The following is a 16,811-nucleotide window of genomic DNA, read 5'->3' as shown; positions in this document are numbered from 1 at the left end:
GAGAAAACAATGCTTTGAGTATCCCCAAAAAGAGCCATTACCAATGATCAAATGAATTTCTAGTGTTCAGAAGAGTTGAAGTGTTTTCACAGAGCTTTTCAATGGAGTCTAAAATGATTTAATTCAGTTCCTTAGAACACTGGAAAAGGAAAATTTGAGAAATTCTGAACGACTGTCTTATGAAAATCCATCGGAATGTCGTAGGACATATTAATGTTTTGATATAGATGTGTCATAAGACAGAATGGAATTCACTAAAAGAGAAAAATTGAGTTGCTATAATTGAAATCGGTGTAAAAAAAACACTCGAAATTGCGAATTATCGAAATTTTGATCGACATCTTATGAAAATCCATCGGAATGTCGTGTGACAACGTCACTGCATGTCCTCCACTGTGTCATAAGACATTGAAAAGCTCAATGAAACAGCAAAATTCACCATCTTGTCAGGGACACATTGTTTTTAACCGACCTGAATCGTGAATAATTTAGCAACCGCGGCGCCCTTCTTTCCCAGCAAATGGCAGCTTCACAGTTGGTCTAAAAAAATACTTCCACAATTGCGTCTAATTATCTCCACACTCATTGCCATCAATTAGATATTTTCCAAAGACCAATTAGTGGGCATTATTAGCCGATATTACTCGATTATTATAAGTTTTCTGAAGAATTGCGAGTGCTCTGCGCCGGCCTAGTTTGGCCTGTCGTGCGTCGTGAGCTGAAGCGGCGTGGAGCGGCTCTTGGCCGCTGAGCCATTGGAATCGTCATCGTGCACGTTGATCTCCTCGTCGGAGGAGGAGATGGAGGATTCTGCGGCGGCGCGCAGGCCGGCGTAGGGTGGCCGCAGGCCGAGTGACGCCGAGGCGGCGAGCAATGCCGCCGCGGACGAGGGCACAAGTGAGCGAAAGGCGCTATGTTCGCCGCCCATTAATAATGGCGTGGATGCTGTGACTAAGCTTGTCGCCGCTACCACGGCCGCTGAGACCGCTGCCGCCGCCGCCGGGGAGGTGGCGACTTCCCTGGCGGGCGTCGCGGTAGGGGTGAAATTGCTGCTGCTGCTGTTGTTGCTTGGGGTGGCTCTTTGGGGCGTGGGTGAGGACTGCTGTTTGAGGATATTCATGCGCTGGTGGCGCCGCCACTTCGCTCGTCTGTTGGAAAACCAAACCTAGTGTTTTAATGAAGAAATTAGTCGACACGGCCAGAAGCCACCCCCACTCACGGAGTGGACACACATGCAACGGTCACAAGACAACTCACCTGAACACGCGCCTCGCTCAGGGAAGTGCGCGAGGCGAGGCGTTCGCGCGTGCTCACGCACGGATAGTGCGACTTGTCGAACTCCTTCTCCAGCTCCTCCAACTGTTCTGGACTGAAGGTGGTGCGGTTGCGTCGGAACTTGGGTTGCTCCCCATCCAAGCTGCCCGAGTCCTCGCCCTCGACATCTGCGGAAAAGGAGGCATTTGAAAGGTCGCGTGAGAGTGCATCGAAGGGCGCACATAACCTCACAAACTCACCTATGAGGCGACTGCCGTCTGGAGAGCCGGCGGTGTCGTGGGACGATCCAGGGGACACTGCAGTGCTTGAGGTGGAGCCGGGCGGGGTTATTCCACTGAGATTGGCCGCATTGGGCGGCCAGAGGTGCGTCGGAGGCCAGGCAAAGCCTCCATAGGGATGCGGCGGGTACAAGCCATAGCCGGCGGCTCTGGCAAATTCAGCCGCTGCTCTCTCAGCGGCTCTATTCCTCAAAATACGATTGATGGACGACACAGACGGCGCAGTTGCATTTGTGCAGACACCTTGAACAGAATTAAGGGTGAATTTTAAGGGGAGTTCATTTTGTTTACTATAATATCTCTCTTAAAGCATGTAATTGCTTTATTTTAAGAGCTCTTCGTAGCTTTATTTGCTGGAAGTTGTCAAGTTTCATGATTATTACCAAATTCTGACCATAGATTACGTTTCAGTTTTCATTTTGCAAAGTTTTTGAATAATATTATCAAAAAATTCTTATCAATTTTGAAAGGTGATGGTGAGAAAAGACAAACTTAAAGTGTTTTGAATGAGATTTCTACAAATAACCACTAAAAACTGTAGTGATGAGGTCGTAACTAGGTCGTCTGAGGGTTCGTATTTGGTCGTAAGGTAGATTTACAGAAAAATCTGTTCAAGGAATGTCAGAAAAAGGTAAGAATGAATGTAAAAATGATGTCAAAAACTAATTCACTATTGCAAGATGAGAAAGAGAGATATTTTTACGCACTCTCAAAGTGCAAGAAATGTCTATGATTTCTTCAAGGGGGAGATAATATGTCATCAAACTGTTACATTACTTCCAAACACTTCAAAATTTGCCTGACACTTCAAATTCCCAAATTTAATCGAATTTCTTAAGTTTTCATTCGATATTTCTGCAAGAATTTCAGTAAAAAACGCTATTTTGGACATCTTTTCCAACCATAACCTCAAAAATAAGACCCAGAAATCTTCAAAAATTCCCTTTAGAAGTTTTATAGACAACCAAATCATCTGATTAGTGCTGATTTAGAGTTAAAAATAGAAAACTCTTTTTTGGGTGTCTTTTTCGACCATAACCTCAAAACATCACTCAGAGATCTCTTAAAGACATAGTCTGGAAGCTTTTTGAAGCATAAAATCGTCTCTTTTGATCTGCCAATGAACTCAAAACTAATGATTCACAGTGAAAATTGTCCAGAAAACTGACCAAATGACTATTTTTGAGGTTATGTACGATCTTAACACAATTTGCAGTGTTTCTTGGCAACAAAGAAGTTCAATTCAAAGGGAAGATTATGTTGTATTTGGTTTCGATTTGATATTAGTGCAAAAATTCACTTAAAACCGCTTTTTTATGTACCTTTTCCCAACATAACCTCAAAATGTCACTAAGAGATTTGTAAAAACTCAGTTTTGAAACATTCTAGATCTGCTAAAGAACCTTAAACTGCTTTTTCAGAGTCATAATTGTCCAAAAAGCTTTCTAAATTAGTATTTTTCAAGTAAATATGACTGTTTTTCAGGTTATGTTCGATCCTAGCACAATCATTGCATCAAAAGATCAAAAAGCGCTGTCAATTGCTTGAAAATGCTTAATTCTGACCAGCATTTGCAGAATTTATATGCTAGAATGCTAATTATTGATTAAATCTGTTCTTGATTCTTTACATAACCTAGAAAAAAAGATTCTAACGTTTGTTTCTTCATGAAAATCGAAAGAAATTCAAAGAATCTGAATGATTTGATAAGAAATATTGAAGGTTTTTCAATACTTCCACTTCTTAAGTACGTCTGCAGAATTTGTACAACACTTCTGGACTGTATTATCTCCCCCTTGTGATTTCTTCGTAATTCCTTTGTAGAAATTGAGGAAGTGACCACAATTGGTGTCTTAGTCCACAATAATGCGCTGTTTATGAACCTGATTTCCCATTTTAATGAACAAATCACAGCTGAAAGTCCAATAATCCAAATGTTAATTGCATTTTTCTTCAATTTCAAGCTAGCAAATGAATAATTTCAAATCGATATTATTAATATTTATCTGTACATTATTATTTTTCAAAATTGAATTCTCTCTAATCAATGTAAAATGTGTAATTTGTATTGGTAAATTCGTGCTTATTACAAACTGTAATAAAACCTTCTTCAGGTGAGTGAAATCCCACTGAGATATTCAGATTGTTGGGTCTTTTTTTCTCTCCTTCGGTAGAAAAGAAAAAAAAACACTAGAAACGCGATATATGTAGTAACTATTGTGATCAATTATGGACATCAAATTAAAAATTGTTCGTGGCACGCAATCATGGGGGAAAATTATCACAATTACCAGGGCGATTTCACGTGGAGGCCACTTCTTGAGCGTGCTTCACTTCTGCTTTTTTTTTCTCCCTCCTTTTCTTTTTCTGCTTCATCTTCCGAAACGGAAAAAATTGAATTTGTGTCGACAAACATTCGCGCGCGGCTCAAATTGAATTGCGCGGCGGTGTTAATAGGGGAAAATTGGGAGCTCTTTGAGTGCCTCACACTCTTCGCCGCCGCCGCCGCCGCCGCTACTCTTCTTTTGGACGGCCCCCCCCCAATGTGAGCCCGATCGCGGGGAGAAAATTCGAGCGGAAAATCCAATAATAATAATTCCATCCGTGAATTATTGGCGCATGAGGTGAAAATTAATGGTCGATCAGCCGGTTTTTTTTTTTAATGAAATTTTGAAACGGAACGGACAATTTTTTGCTCACTCTATTGAGCTGGGCAAAATCTCGCTCTATCTGTAATCACGCAAAAAATCAAATGTCGCAAAATCGACTAAAATGACATCAGGGAGGCTAATTAGGGGTAAGTGGGGCAGTTTCAGATTCAAAATGCTGTTCCAACTTTAGGATTTTTTCTTGAAAAATTGGCTGAATATATTGAAATAATCACAACGCTCAAATAAACTCTCGTCTATTGAGCTTCAGAAAATGCCTTTCATTGAGCATTAAAACTGATCGTTTTTCCTCTAAAGGAGATTGAAAAGATGTTGTAAATATTTCAACGCTGCCCCACTGTGGGGCAGTTCTAGATTTTCACTTATATTTACCATAAATTCCTTCGTGGAATTGTTGAATCGCGGGCAAATGATCACTTTGGTTTCTATTCTACACACTAAAACTGTTTAATTCCCTAAAAATCACCTTTAAAGTACTATTTTCGCTACTTTTCTGGACACTTTTGCACGAAATGTCAAAATTTCCGAGCGAGAAGCAAGTTGCCTGTCATTTTTCCTGCATTGCAACGCCACCATGCGTCAGCAGTGGCAACTTTCTGCTCTAAAATCAGTGATTTTCGCGTGTATTTTCTCACTTTTCAACTAAGAAGTCGTTTAAAGGTGTCAATTTAGCAGCAAAATTCTAGTTTGTGAGTGATTTTCAATTTTCACTTATTTTATCTAAACAGTAATGGTAAATCCTGTGCAAATTTTCATCAATTGTAGTCCTTAAGGACTACAAAACATTGTGTGAAAACGAAGAATTTATTCATGTGAAAATCTCTGAGAAAATTAAGAAATCTGAAACTGCCCCAATCTGAAACTGTCCCGTTTACCCCTAATCAAATGTTGATCATTTTTTACTCAAAAGTTGAGATCTTAGATCATAAAAAACATTGAAATCATTACGCTATAGTTATAATGAATTTACTCACTTGAAGTGTGTCTAGTGTTAACTGAAGAGTAAAATTAGAATAAAAATTTAGATATTTTCTAATTGCTTAAAAACATATCGGAAATCTTTCCATTTTGTTGCCGTACAAAATATCCTATAAAATCATTTCTCAATCAATCGATGCTCTCCAAAAATATCCCAATAAAGAAATAAATTGTGGTTAAGCCTTCAACTTTTGATCCACACTTGATCTCTTGAGCGCAACCTCTTGAGAGAGAGTGTTTGAAGAAATTAATGCCCGCGCGAGCAAATAAATAAAAGAGCCCGTGAAGATGGGTCTTTTGTTGAATGAATCATTTACCCGTGGTTCGATGATGATGATCGATAAGAGGGCGACCCTTTGAGGGTGTTTTCAAATACAAATTACACAGATGTTGGAAATGTGTAGCAACACACCCGTCAATCCATCATCTTCTTCACGATTTGTGCTCCTTCAGCGCGCGCAGAACCTCTCATTGTTCCTCATTTATCTTATAACCCAAAGAGAGTGTGTGAAGAGAGGCTTTTCTTCTTCCTCTTCTTCTGTTGCGCAGCATTTTGATTGGATTTGTGCCGCGCAATCATTTGAATCCCGCGCGCTTCTTCTCACTCAATCATCAAACCGCGCGCACTTTGGTGAGCGTCAATGAGCGACTGGGTGATCATTACGATCGATGCTTTGTTGCTGATCCATCGACTAAATATTGTGATACCCCCTTTTTTATCTGCGCCCGCGTCCATCGTTCCAGAGCAAGAGGCTAAAGAGTGTCCAGTGACTTGGCACAATTCACCACTGATTGCCTTCGCCAAAGAGATTCTCCAGCAGCACACAAGATACAGCAATCGATTAGTGTTAGATCCTCGCGTCTGATCATGGTGATTTCCCTCCGTATTTTTCACACGATGTCCGCGCGCGCCCCACAATGGAAAGCTCCTGAGGGCAGGAAAAACTGTGGCAAAAAACAATGGCGGTAGCGCAATCACGACTCGCTGATTAAGTACCACAATTTCCTCTTTCAGCCACAATTGGTCAAAATTGCTTGGGCGGCTCGTGACGAGATGCCCAAGAAGTGGCAATGCTTGAGAGTGTACATATCAAGGGGGAGATATTGTGATTGGTTCTTCTTATCTTTCCATGTATTTTGAAGATTATGTGACTACTTTAAAAGAGACAAAAAGTCTAACTTAAAGATATCCGAAAACTTCATATCAACGCATAAATTCGAATCATTGGTCATTTACCAACCTTAGGTATGTCTTAGAGAGTTGTAGGCGATTAGTAATCAGACAGGTACATTGCAAGATATGAAGGGATAAATAGTGGTAAGAAGAATATATCAAAATTACACTTTCAATATGAAGTATTTTCTTGTAAAACCTGTTGTAAAACCTGAGGGAAAAAAAGCATAAACTGAGCTTTACTAGAAGTATTCTCTTAATGCTGCGTTGAACATCTTTTCAGCCACATTATTTCCCCCTTGGCATGCACTTCTACCCTTCTTTTGTGCACCGCGAGCTGATGTACAAAAAAAAGCCATGCAAATGACTAAATGGTTTGCAAATTGCAGTCGATCGATTTGGTGGATGATCTTGAGGTCTTGAGCTTGGCATTATTTATCCGCAGATAATCCTCAGTGCGCGGCGCTCACGTGATCGGGTAATTAAGAATGAAGACAGTTTTATGATTGACTATTAAAGTCAGAGCCAAGTGTGGTGGTGGTGACTTGGCGGAATTAAGCGCAACAAATCTTGAGAATCATGGGCTGTAATTATGCATTTCATATTTAATCTGTCAATTATTATCTTGTCCATCATTTGACAAGAAAAAATTTAAATTAGCTTCACGAGTTGCGACTGGAGAGGAAATGAAGTGGAAAATGTTTGTATTCTCTACAATCATGTGAAAGAATAAGTCACCCAGTAGAGTTATAGTTCTTTTATGTTCAAATCTTACATATTAATGTAAATTCTAAGTGTATATAAGGGTTTTGTCATTGGACCATTTCCCAGCAAGCTCACTAAAACTCGCCAATTGATTTTTACTTATTGTTAAATCCCTTAAGGATAAACAGATTGTGATAAGAAATAGGAAGTTATAAAAAATCTTCCTTATATTTTTCCAGCATTCTCATTGTAGTGAAAAACCGTTGCGGCGAGTGAATTTCACTGTCTTTTTGCCATGGAAGTCAGAGACAGAGGAAATAGGCGAATCCCGCGCAACTCCTAATATCAATGTATCAATTTTCTGAGCATCTGCTCGGACAGAAATGAGTACAATAGGGCAAAATAACTATCTTTTGGGGCATGTTTATCCACCTTTTAGCATTGTCAATAGGCAAGAATGTGCGCCGGGCGGCGTAATGGATGGTTTGTGGTTTGTTTCGTGATACTGACAAAATTCCGTTGTGGTTTCCATCCGCTTGGCGATGGTGGGGAAAAAGAAAAAAGATTTAATGGCCACCTTCGGTGCGATCGGAAGTCACAAGATTTTCCATAGACCCGCCAGAGGAGGAGTCGGTGGAACAAGTGACCCAAGGGGGAGATAATATGCCTTCAATCTGTACACAATTTCCTGACATTTTCACAGTTTCTTACCCAAGAATCTTCACTGACACTTCTGAATGCCTCAAAAGACATTTTCCATCGCTTTTTCTTTGACTTCTTCAATTTCTTCTCTAGATTTCTGACTTGTCACAAAGTTAATCCATGGTTTAATCCGCCTCAAGAAGAAGAAAAAGATTTGAATGTCCCCAGAATTTGTTCATTCGCATTTTTTATAGTTTTGTCTTCAGAAAATGCTTAAAAAAAAAACTTTAAGCCTGGAAATGACGGAAAAATGGCGAATATCACAATGTTTCCACTAAAAAATGACGTTGAATTTGTTATTTTAACATTTATCTCAGTTAAAGTGACATTTTTAAGGTTATGTTTGACTTTTTTAAGCTGTTTTTAAGCTGTAAATGCTCAATTCTGGCAAAGAAAAGAGACAAATTCCTGCTTTAACACCAATTTTATGACTTTGAGGATTATTAAAGTGACAAAATCTGCTTGAAATCAATCACATAACCTAAAAAAAGCGATTAAATAGATTTTTCCACGTAAAATAATTTAGAAAGTGCTTCAATTTTGGTTGAAAAGGAAGGTTTTACAGTGCAAATATTCTTGTAAAGTAAAAACTGCGAAAATAATCAAGGCAATGAGACTTTTTCTGTAATTTAAGTGATATTTTTGAGGTTATGTTTGACTTTTAAGTTGTTTTCTAACCTAATCTTAAATTTTTTCGAACGCAAATGTCTAATTTTGCCAAGAAAAGAGAAGAATTTTCAGTTTAAACACAAATTAGATGATTTTAGGGGTTTTTCTATCACATAACCTAAAAACAAAGCGATCAAATTGATTTTTCTAGGCAAAGTAATTAAAAAAATGCCTCAATTTGTCGAAAAGGTAGCTTTTGCAACGAAAATATTATTTACAGTAAAAAGAGACATTTTTCTGCAATTTAAGATGATATTTTTGAGGTTATGTTTGATTTTTAGGCTTTTTCTCAATCAATATGAAGTTTTTTCCACAGAAAAATGCTCAAATTTGGCAAGATGGAGAGAAATTTGACAATTGAATCTGTTTTAAATTAAACATAACCTCAAAAAAGCAATAAAAGTGAATTTTGAGCTAAATAATGAGAAAAATGACTCAATTTGGTTGAAATGGAAGCTTTTTCAGTGCAAATATTCTAATATATTTTGCCACTTTCACTTCTAAACACTTCCTCTCAAGCTGTACACCACTTCCGGCCATAATATCTCCCCCCTTGAAGAGTGGACCCAAGAGCGTGGCGAATGATGTGGACGAATGGCGATTGTTGTCATGCCAGAATTGTCGCGTCTCGTGATCACGCGGAGTTTTTTCCTTCTCCTGCTGTTCTTTTTGGGGGGCGATCTTGTGAATGGTGTGAAATAATTGAAAATTGCACCCCGGCGCGCCCAATTTCTCTCTCTTTCTCGCTTTTTCACCCAATGAGTTTCATTGCCGGGGCTTTTGTGGGGCGCACATTACAATGGAAATTGCCGCGTAATCCAAGAAGCAATTCCACCACATCAAAACCCATTTTGGGAATGTGACTCCGCGGAGCGTCGATCGCACGGCAATAAATCGGCCGTGCGACCTTATCAAGAAGATGGAATCGATGTTGTCTCATGTGGAGCAATCAATGTTCGTCAATTCTTACCAAGGGGAAAGTCAGTCGCGTAAGTTGAGACCATTAACTTTGTGATTATTCAATCTTTTTTCTCGATTATTTCGTGATTTTAATTGAAATTTTGATTATTTCGTACAAAATTTTGATTATTTTCTGAATAATTAATTAAAATTTGATTATTTTTTGTATATTTTTTGATTTATTTTCTGAATATTTGATTTAAAATTGATTATTTTTTGTATATTTTTTGATTTTTTTCTGAATATTTGATTAAAAACTTTTTATTTCGTACAAAATTTTGATTATTTTTTGATTTTTTCTCTGAATATTTGATTAAAAATCGATTATTTAATATACAAAATTCTGATTATTTTTTTTTTTTAATTTTTTCTGAATATTTGATTAAAATTTGATTCTTTTTTGAATTACTTCATTAAAAATTGTTTTATTTTATACAAATTCGGATTATTTTTTGATTATTTTCTTCAAAATTTGATTATTTCACACAAATTCTGTTTATTTTTTTTTATTATTGTGATTTTAATTCAAATTTTGATTATTTTTCAGTTTTGATTATTTTTCACTTGAGAAAAAATTCTTTTTTTTTTAAATTATTCACTTCAGAACTTGATTATTTTGATTTTTTTTATAATTTTACTTTGGGAAATACTAATTTTTATTGTTATTTTATTCAATATTTGATTATTTTGCAATTTTTATTTGGAAAACATTCATTTTTTTGATTATTTTATTGAAAATTTGTTTTTTTTTCAACTTTACTTTGAAAAAAAATCTTTTTTGGATATTTTTTATTTGATTATTTTTCAATTTTATTTTTCGAAAATATTATTTTTTTTTATTCTTAATTTAAAATTTGGTTATTTTAATTTTTTTTGGGTATTTTTTTGAGGGAAATAATAATTTTTTTCATTTATTCTTCAATTTTTGTTTAAGAAAATATTAATTTTTTGACTATTTTATTCAGAATTTGGTTATTTTGTTTTAATTAAAATTAGATTTTTTTTGCAATTTTAGTTGGGAAAATAATCTTTTTTTTTTATTATTTAAATCATAATTTGATTATTTGATTAGGAGAACATTGAGTTTCCTCAGAAGTCGCTTCTTGTGATTTGCCCCTTGATTCTTACCTTCCGAAATCAATCGCTCCCGGATTTCCCAGGCGAAGATGGTGGGATTCTCCCGTTTGTACTGTTCGATTTTTGAGACGACAGCTGGCGTTGCTACCTTTGGTTTGGAGCCTCCGATGAGTCCTGGCGGGCGCAGCGTGCCTGCAATGAGTCAGAGAGACAGAGGGATCTTTGGTCAGTGGCTGCCGACATTGCTCACCACGCACAGTTTAATCTATTCACTCTGCCCATGATCATCAAATGCCCGCACGGCGTGTCAAGGGGAAGTTGGCACAACTCAAACATGTACACCATGCTCTTGATTTCTTTTAAAGTGGAAAATCTCTTATCCCTCGTTGCAACTATTCTTTTGTAACATTTCAAAATAAGCTGTCAATAATATGAATTTGCAAAAAAGATGTTGCAAGATTACGATTCTGATAATATTTACTAATGTGGGGAATTTATCAATTCACATATTTTTCATCGCGTGAAGACAAGAAAAGCCTAAAATTTTGTATATAAAACCAGAGGAAATAGGCAATTATGCTTTTTTTGTGTAGATAAACACATATTTATTGTATTTTTTGGGTCATTTTCGCACATTTCAATGCTCTAAATTGAGGTTATGTGTTTTTCCGGACATCATTCGATCCTTTCTAGGAAAAATGTTTGGTTTCTTAAGGCATTTTCAAGTGAAACTCGAAAATGCGACAATTTGGCCACAAAGAATCCTTCAAGAAACCCATTGAAAACACACCTAATGTCACGAATAGTTGTCAAATGAAGATATCTTGTCTTGAAAGTCAGTTTCACTTCCACTAAAGAACATTTCCGAACTTCCACGAGGAGGAAAATGGCCAGAAACTGGGCGGAAGTTGGAATATTCTGCCCTAAAAACATCATCAAAGAGCAAATGTCATTGTGACAGCTGTCAATTTGTATTAAATAAAGTCCCAGCATTGCCTTGCAACGCCTTCTCGTTCGTATTTCATTCGTACTTTACACTAGCGCCACCAGGCGGCCGTCAATATTAACTATATGACAAAGTAAAGTTGCAACACCAAATTAGTAGCTTTTAAGGAACTGATATACGAATTCTGTAATGTTACAACGACGAATTTCTGAATAATTCAATAATAAAATTGAGAAAAAAAACTGTGCGACAAATGAATTTTGTAAATATTTAGACATCTTCTCGAACATTTCCGCTGTTCTGTACACCACTTCCTCACCGTCTAATCTCTTCCCTTTGGCGTACCACAAGAAAAAAAGAGAGGAGCAGCACAAAAGATCGGGCAAATTGATAGGTGTCTTGTGGAGTCGCTCCAAATCCACTTTCCCGCGTAAATTGATTCAGATCTGCATTTATCGAAATGCTTTATTAATTTCTCTCTTTCTCTCTCTCTCTCGCTCTCGTTCCCCCCGCCCTTGAAACATTACCATACGGAATTGCAGGTGTGCGCCATTGGAGGCCGGCCACAATTGGGCCGTGATTGTTGGCGGCGCGCTGGAAATGCCGCCGGGGGGCTGCTTTGGGTTTCGAGGTGGAGAATCGACCACCCGGGCGATTCGCGATTAGAGGTGCTTAATTAATGTCCGCGGAGGCCCACATGTCATCGAGTGGGGCCCAAAAGCGCATGCAGTTGCCGAGGAGTTATGGTCACAGCTCCACCCCCTCTCGTGCCCGGCGGCGGCCGATGTTTGCATTGCCAACGAGTCGCCGGATTAATTGGGAATGGGAGGAATTGTTGCCAACGTTCTGCCGCCCCCCATTTCTGCCGATGACTTTTGCTGGGCCAGAAGAATAACCATCGTTGTGGTCAAACAAAGGGAAGATAGTAAAGGCTAAAATGTGTACACAACGCACTTCCTGACACTTCCAAGAACATCACCAGTGCTTTTAAAACATGTGTTTTTCCTTACTTTCTTCTACAACTCTTTCGGAAACTTCGGAGATTTTTCCAAGGGACAAGTCACAAGGGGCGATTTTTGAGGAAACATAATTAAAAAATCCAATAATTTGAGTAAAATAATAAGAAAAAATTATTATTTTGCCAATTAAAATTGAAAAATAATCAAATTTTAAATAAAATAATTTAAAAAATGATTTTTTGCCAATTAAAATTGATAAATAATCAAGTTTTAAAAAACATTATTTAAAAAGATGTTTATTTTCCCAAATAAAAATGGAAAAAAAATCAAATTCTGATAAAAATAATTTTAAAAAATGTTTATTTTCCCAATTAAAATTGAAAAATAATCAAATTCTGAATGAAATAATTTAAAAAAATATGATTTTTTTCCAATTAAAATTGAAAAATAATCAAGTTTTTAAAAACATTATTTAAAAAAATGTTTATTTTCCCAATTAAAATTGAAAAATAATCAAATTCTGATAAAAATAATTTATAAAAATGTTTATTTTCCCGAATAAAATTGAAAAATAATCAAATTCTGATGATGTGTGATTTGTTACATAACCTAAAAAGATTGTTTCTTTGTAAAAATCAAAAGACATATCAAAAATCTGGATGATTAGTCAGTAAGTTTTTGAACACTTTCGCCTTCTTAAGTATCTCTGCTGAGCCGTACATCACTTTTTGACTATATTATCTACCCTTGGACGTCTTGGATTTAGTGAAGAACTGATAAATTAACAAGGGGTAAACATGTGGCGCAATCACGGTTCACTGAGAACGCAATCTTCGCAATCTCTAGTGTAAAATTGCAATGTTTTGGCGCAATCACCGCAATTCTAAGTGCAATCTTAAGCGCAATCCGCAATCCCTAAGAGTATTTCGCGGAATTTGGGTAGTTTTTCTCAGAATTTCGCACGTATTCAGATTGATTTACTATTTTTTCATGGCGTGATGAGCAAAAATGTGATTTGTTCTTTCTTGATATCTTGTAATATCCCTTCGACATGTATACGGTGGGGGGGAAATGCATCCCCTGAAGTGTTTTACACATAAGAAAAATAATCCAACATAAAAGTTTCTTTGTTTCGGCGATATTTAGAAAAAAGTGAAGTAAAAAACCCGGCAAATTTTTTACCTAGTGCTTCACAAAAGATCATTTTTGACCAACAAGAAGTGCTCTAAAACACTCACAATGTTTTACAAAGTAGTAGATAATTTCAATAGCTATCATTTGAGCCTAATTTGGGGGAAATCCGTGGAAAATTGAGCGAAATATGAGCACATAAGTGCGGCAAAGTGGGTGAAAATAGGGGAAAATAGGCTCTAAAAGGACGAACTTGAGAGTCTAGGGAAAAAGTGAGATACCGTTGGAAAGCTGATGACTCAAGGAATCAGAAAATCCACACTTCAAAAAAAGGGGGGGGGGGGGAGTGTGATTTTTGTTGCCTAGTGATTCAGCCAATAAATTGATGAGTGCATTAAACAAATCACAATATGACAAAATTTTTCAATTAGAATTTACAATATTATAAAGTAAACTATTGATTACTAAAGAGAATGCAAGTGAAAATTTCTCTTTATTCAGAATCTTCATCAGAGTACTTAAAGACATCATCTTTTTTCGACAGAGATTTGTCCACTGTCAGGTTTTCGAAGAAATAATGTGATTCTTGGGTCTTTTTTTGTGCTCATTGAGGAATAATTAAGACTTGATCTGCTCAAATAGACAGCTCTTTAGATGATTGAGTAATGATAAAGATTCTTAAAAGCCATTTTATTGCTGAATATATATATATATACTTTTCTCATCGTGCAAAACTGGAACACAATTTTATGTCTTCTATCGAAAAAACTTTACCGTTTTCGGGTGATCTTGAAACCGAAAGACACCCGGACTTGACAGCGCTTATCAAACTCTTAACTGGCATGGCCATAAAGTGTGAGGCTAAAGAGATGATGAGGAGTTGCAATCCGCGTGAAACTCTTGTAGAATTTTCGTCGCATTATCGCACAAAACCCCCACAAGTTGCACCACGATGATGAGGATCGTGTGTCAATGCGAGAAGATTGGTCTGATTATCGACGAAAACCACGCAAGATCTTGGCAGAGGGAAAAGTGTCGTTTTAACCTCAAGGGGCAAATCACAAGGCGACTTCTGAGGAAACTTAATGTTCTCCAATCAAATAATCAATTATTTGAGTTAAATAATAAAAAAAAAAATGATTTTTTTTCCAAATAAAATTGAAAAATAATCAAATTTAGTTTAAAATAATTTTTAAAAATCAATATTTTCTCAAATAAAATTGAAAATAATTTGAAAAAATTATTATTTTCACAAATAAAATTACAAAAAAAATCAAAATAACCAAATATTAAATTAAATATTAAAAAAAAAGAATATTTCTCAAGTAAATTTGGAAAAATAATCAAAATTTTGAGTAAAATTATCAAAAAAAAATTATTGTTTTTCAAATCAAAAATTGCAAAATAATCAAAATTTTGAATAAAATAATAATAAAAGAAAAAAAGTATTTTCCAAAGTAAAATAGAAAAATATTCAAATTCTACATGAAATAAAAAAAGATTTTTACAATTATTCAATTTATTTTCAAAATTTGTGATAAATATTTAGAAAATAATAATAAAAAAATAATCCAAATTTTGGTATGAATTAATCAAAATTTGAATAGAAATCAAAAATAATTTGAAGTTAAAAAAAAACAAATAATCAAGAAATAATCAGAATTTGTATAAAATAGTCAAATTTTAATAATAAATATTCAGAAAATAATTGAAAAATAAACCGAATTTTGTATAAAATAATAAAAAATTCGAATTTGAAAAACAAATAATCAGAAAACAATCCAAATTTTGGTATGAAATGATCAAAATTTGGAAAAAAATCAAAAATAATTATTTATGTTTTTTTTAATTTTTAATATTTTTTGATTATAAAAAAAATCAAAATTTTTTTTCAAATATTCAGGAAAATAATTAAAAAAAATCAAAATTTGAGTAAAAATCACAAAAAGTGATTTTCCCCTTGTTTAACCTATTCGCGACGATCTATCCTCGTGGACATCTATACCAGATGCGAAGCAGATAAGGAGACATTGCGTGGACTTTTGTCTTCCGCTTCGAGATCTTTTTCTTCGATGGTGTGTTGAATTGCCGATTGCGGCGCGGGGAGAAAAAGAGATCGAGGCGATTATATTGAGGAATTTTCAAACGTTTTCTCAAAGAGTAGTTTAAACAGGTTGTTGCGCACTTTTTAACACACGCAGACACACAAATTGAAGCAAGTGTTCTTGAGAGAGACAGACAGAGAGAGAGATGCTTGAGATGTGTTTTCATCGTCTTCTGGGTCTGCGCACAAGCAAAAGAACGCGCACAACAGACCAACTAAGCACACGAGGAAGCATCTAAAAGTGTCGCTGTGTGTTTGAGAGAATGCCATCCTCCACCCAAAATGCTCATCAGTCGGCCCAAAAGTCAGTAAAAAAGTAAATAAAATTTAACCATAAAATACAATTTATTGTAAACAAACGATAAAATTCATCAATTTGGAAAGCAACTCCATAAAATGGCACAAAGCAACGCCAGAGTCCACAATAAAAGTTTCAATCGTGCTCTCAACTTCTTCCCCTGATAAGAAACCTCGTCTCAGTGTCCATCTCCGCGCGCACACACAGGGTGATCCACAGCTTATGCTGTCTTTGCTCAAGGGGGAGATAAACAGTGTACAACACTTCCAAAACACTTCTGCAATTCCTCTGCAGAATCTTCAACACTTCCAGACACTTCTTAACACTCTTAAAAATGCATTTTTACTCAATTCTGACTTTTTCACAATAGAATCAAATTGTGAGGTTATGAAATCTGCTTAGAAAATTCTTTTACGACTAATTTAAATTCCTCCAAACATTGAAAATGAGTAAAAATAGTGAAATATGTCAATGTTTCTACGAAAAACCGCGAAAAATAACCTAAAGAAACACTTTTTTAGTCTGAAATTCGATATTTTTTGAGGTTATGCAATCATTCCAATACTTTTAAGCCTTTTCTCAATTCAATATGACGTTTTTTCGCACAAAAATGCTGAAATCTACAGAGAAAAAGAGAAATATTTGCAGTTAAAACAGAAATTTGATGATTTTTAAGGTTATTTCATCACATAACCTAAAAAAGACAATCAAAATTGATTTTCCTAGTCAAAGTAATAAGAAAAAATACCTAAATTTGTCGAAAAGGTAGCTTTTGTAACGTAAATATTATTTACAGTAAAAAGAGACATTTTCCTGCAATTTTAGTGATATTTTTGAGGTTATGTTTGACTTTCAGGCTGTTTTCTAACCTAATCTTAAGTTTTTT

At 35.7% G+C, this 16,811-nt stretch overlaps 1 protein-coding gene across 1 annotated transcript in view; it reads right to left on the bottom strand.

The window, feature by feature from the left end:
* Positions 1–691: 691 nt before the first annotated feature.
* Positions 692–16,811, bottom strand: part of LOC132264391 (paired box protein Pax-6-like) — a 42,498-nt gene continuing 26,378 nt past the window's right edge. The window contains exons 3-6 of the mRNA XM_059764589.1: positions 10,539–10,679; positions 1,515–1,796; positions 1,258–1,442; positions 692–1,165 (exon numbers count right to left, since the gene is read on the bottom strand). Coding sequence (XP_059620572.1) covers positions 692–1,165; positions 1,258–1,442; positions 1,515–1,796; positions 10,539–10,679 — 1,082 coding nt within the window. The remainder of the gene's footprint in view (positions 1,166–1,257; positions 1,443–1,514; positions 1,797–10,538; positions 10,680–16,811) is intronic.

The sequence above is a fragment of the Phlebotomus argentipes genome, unplaced genomic scaffold, assembly GCF_947086385.1.
Source record: "Phlebotomus argentipes unplaced genomic scaffold, Phlebotomus argentipes genome assembly contig_58, whole genome shotgun sequence".
Taxonomy (NCBI): Eukaryota; Metazoa; Arthropoda; class Insecta; order Diptera; family Psychodidae; genus Phlebotomus; species Phlebotomus argentipes.
This window is presented reverse-complemented; position numbering and strand designations above follow the sequence as displayed.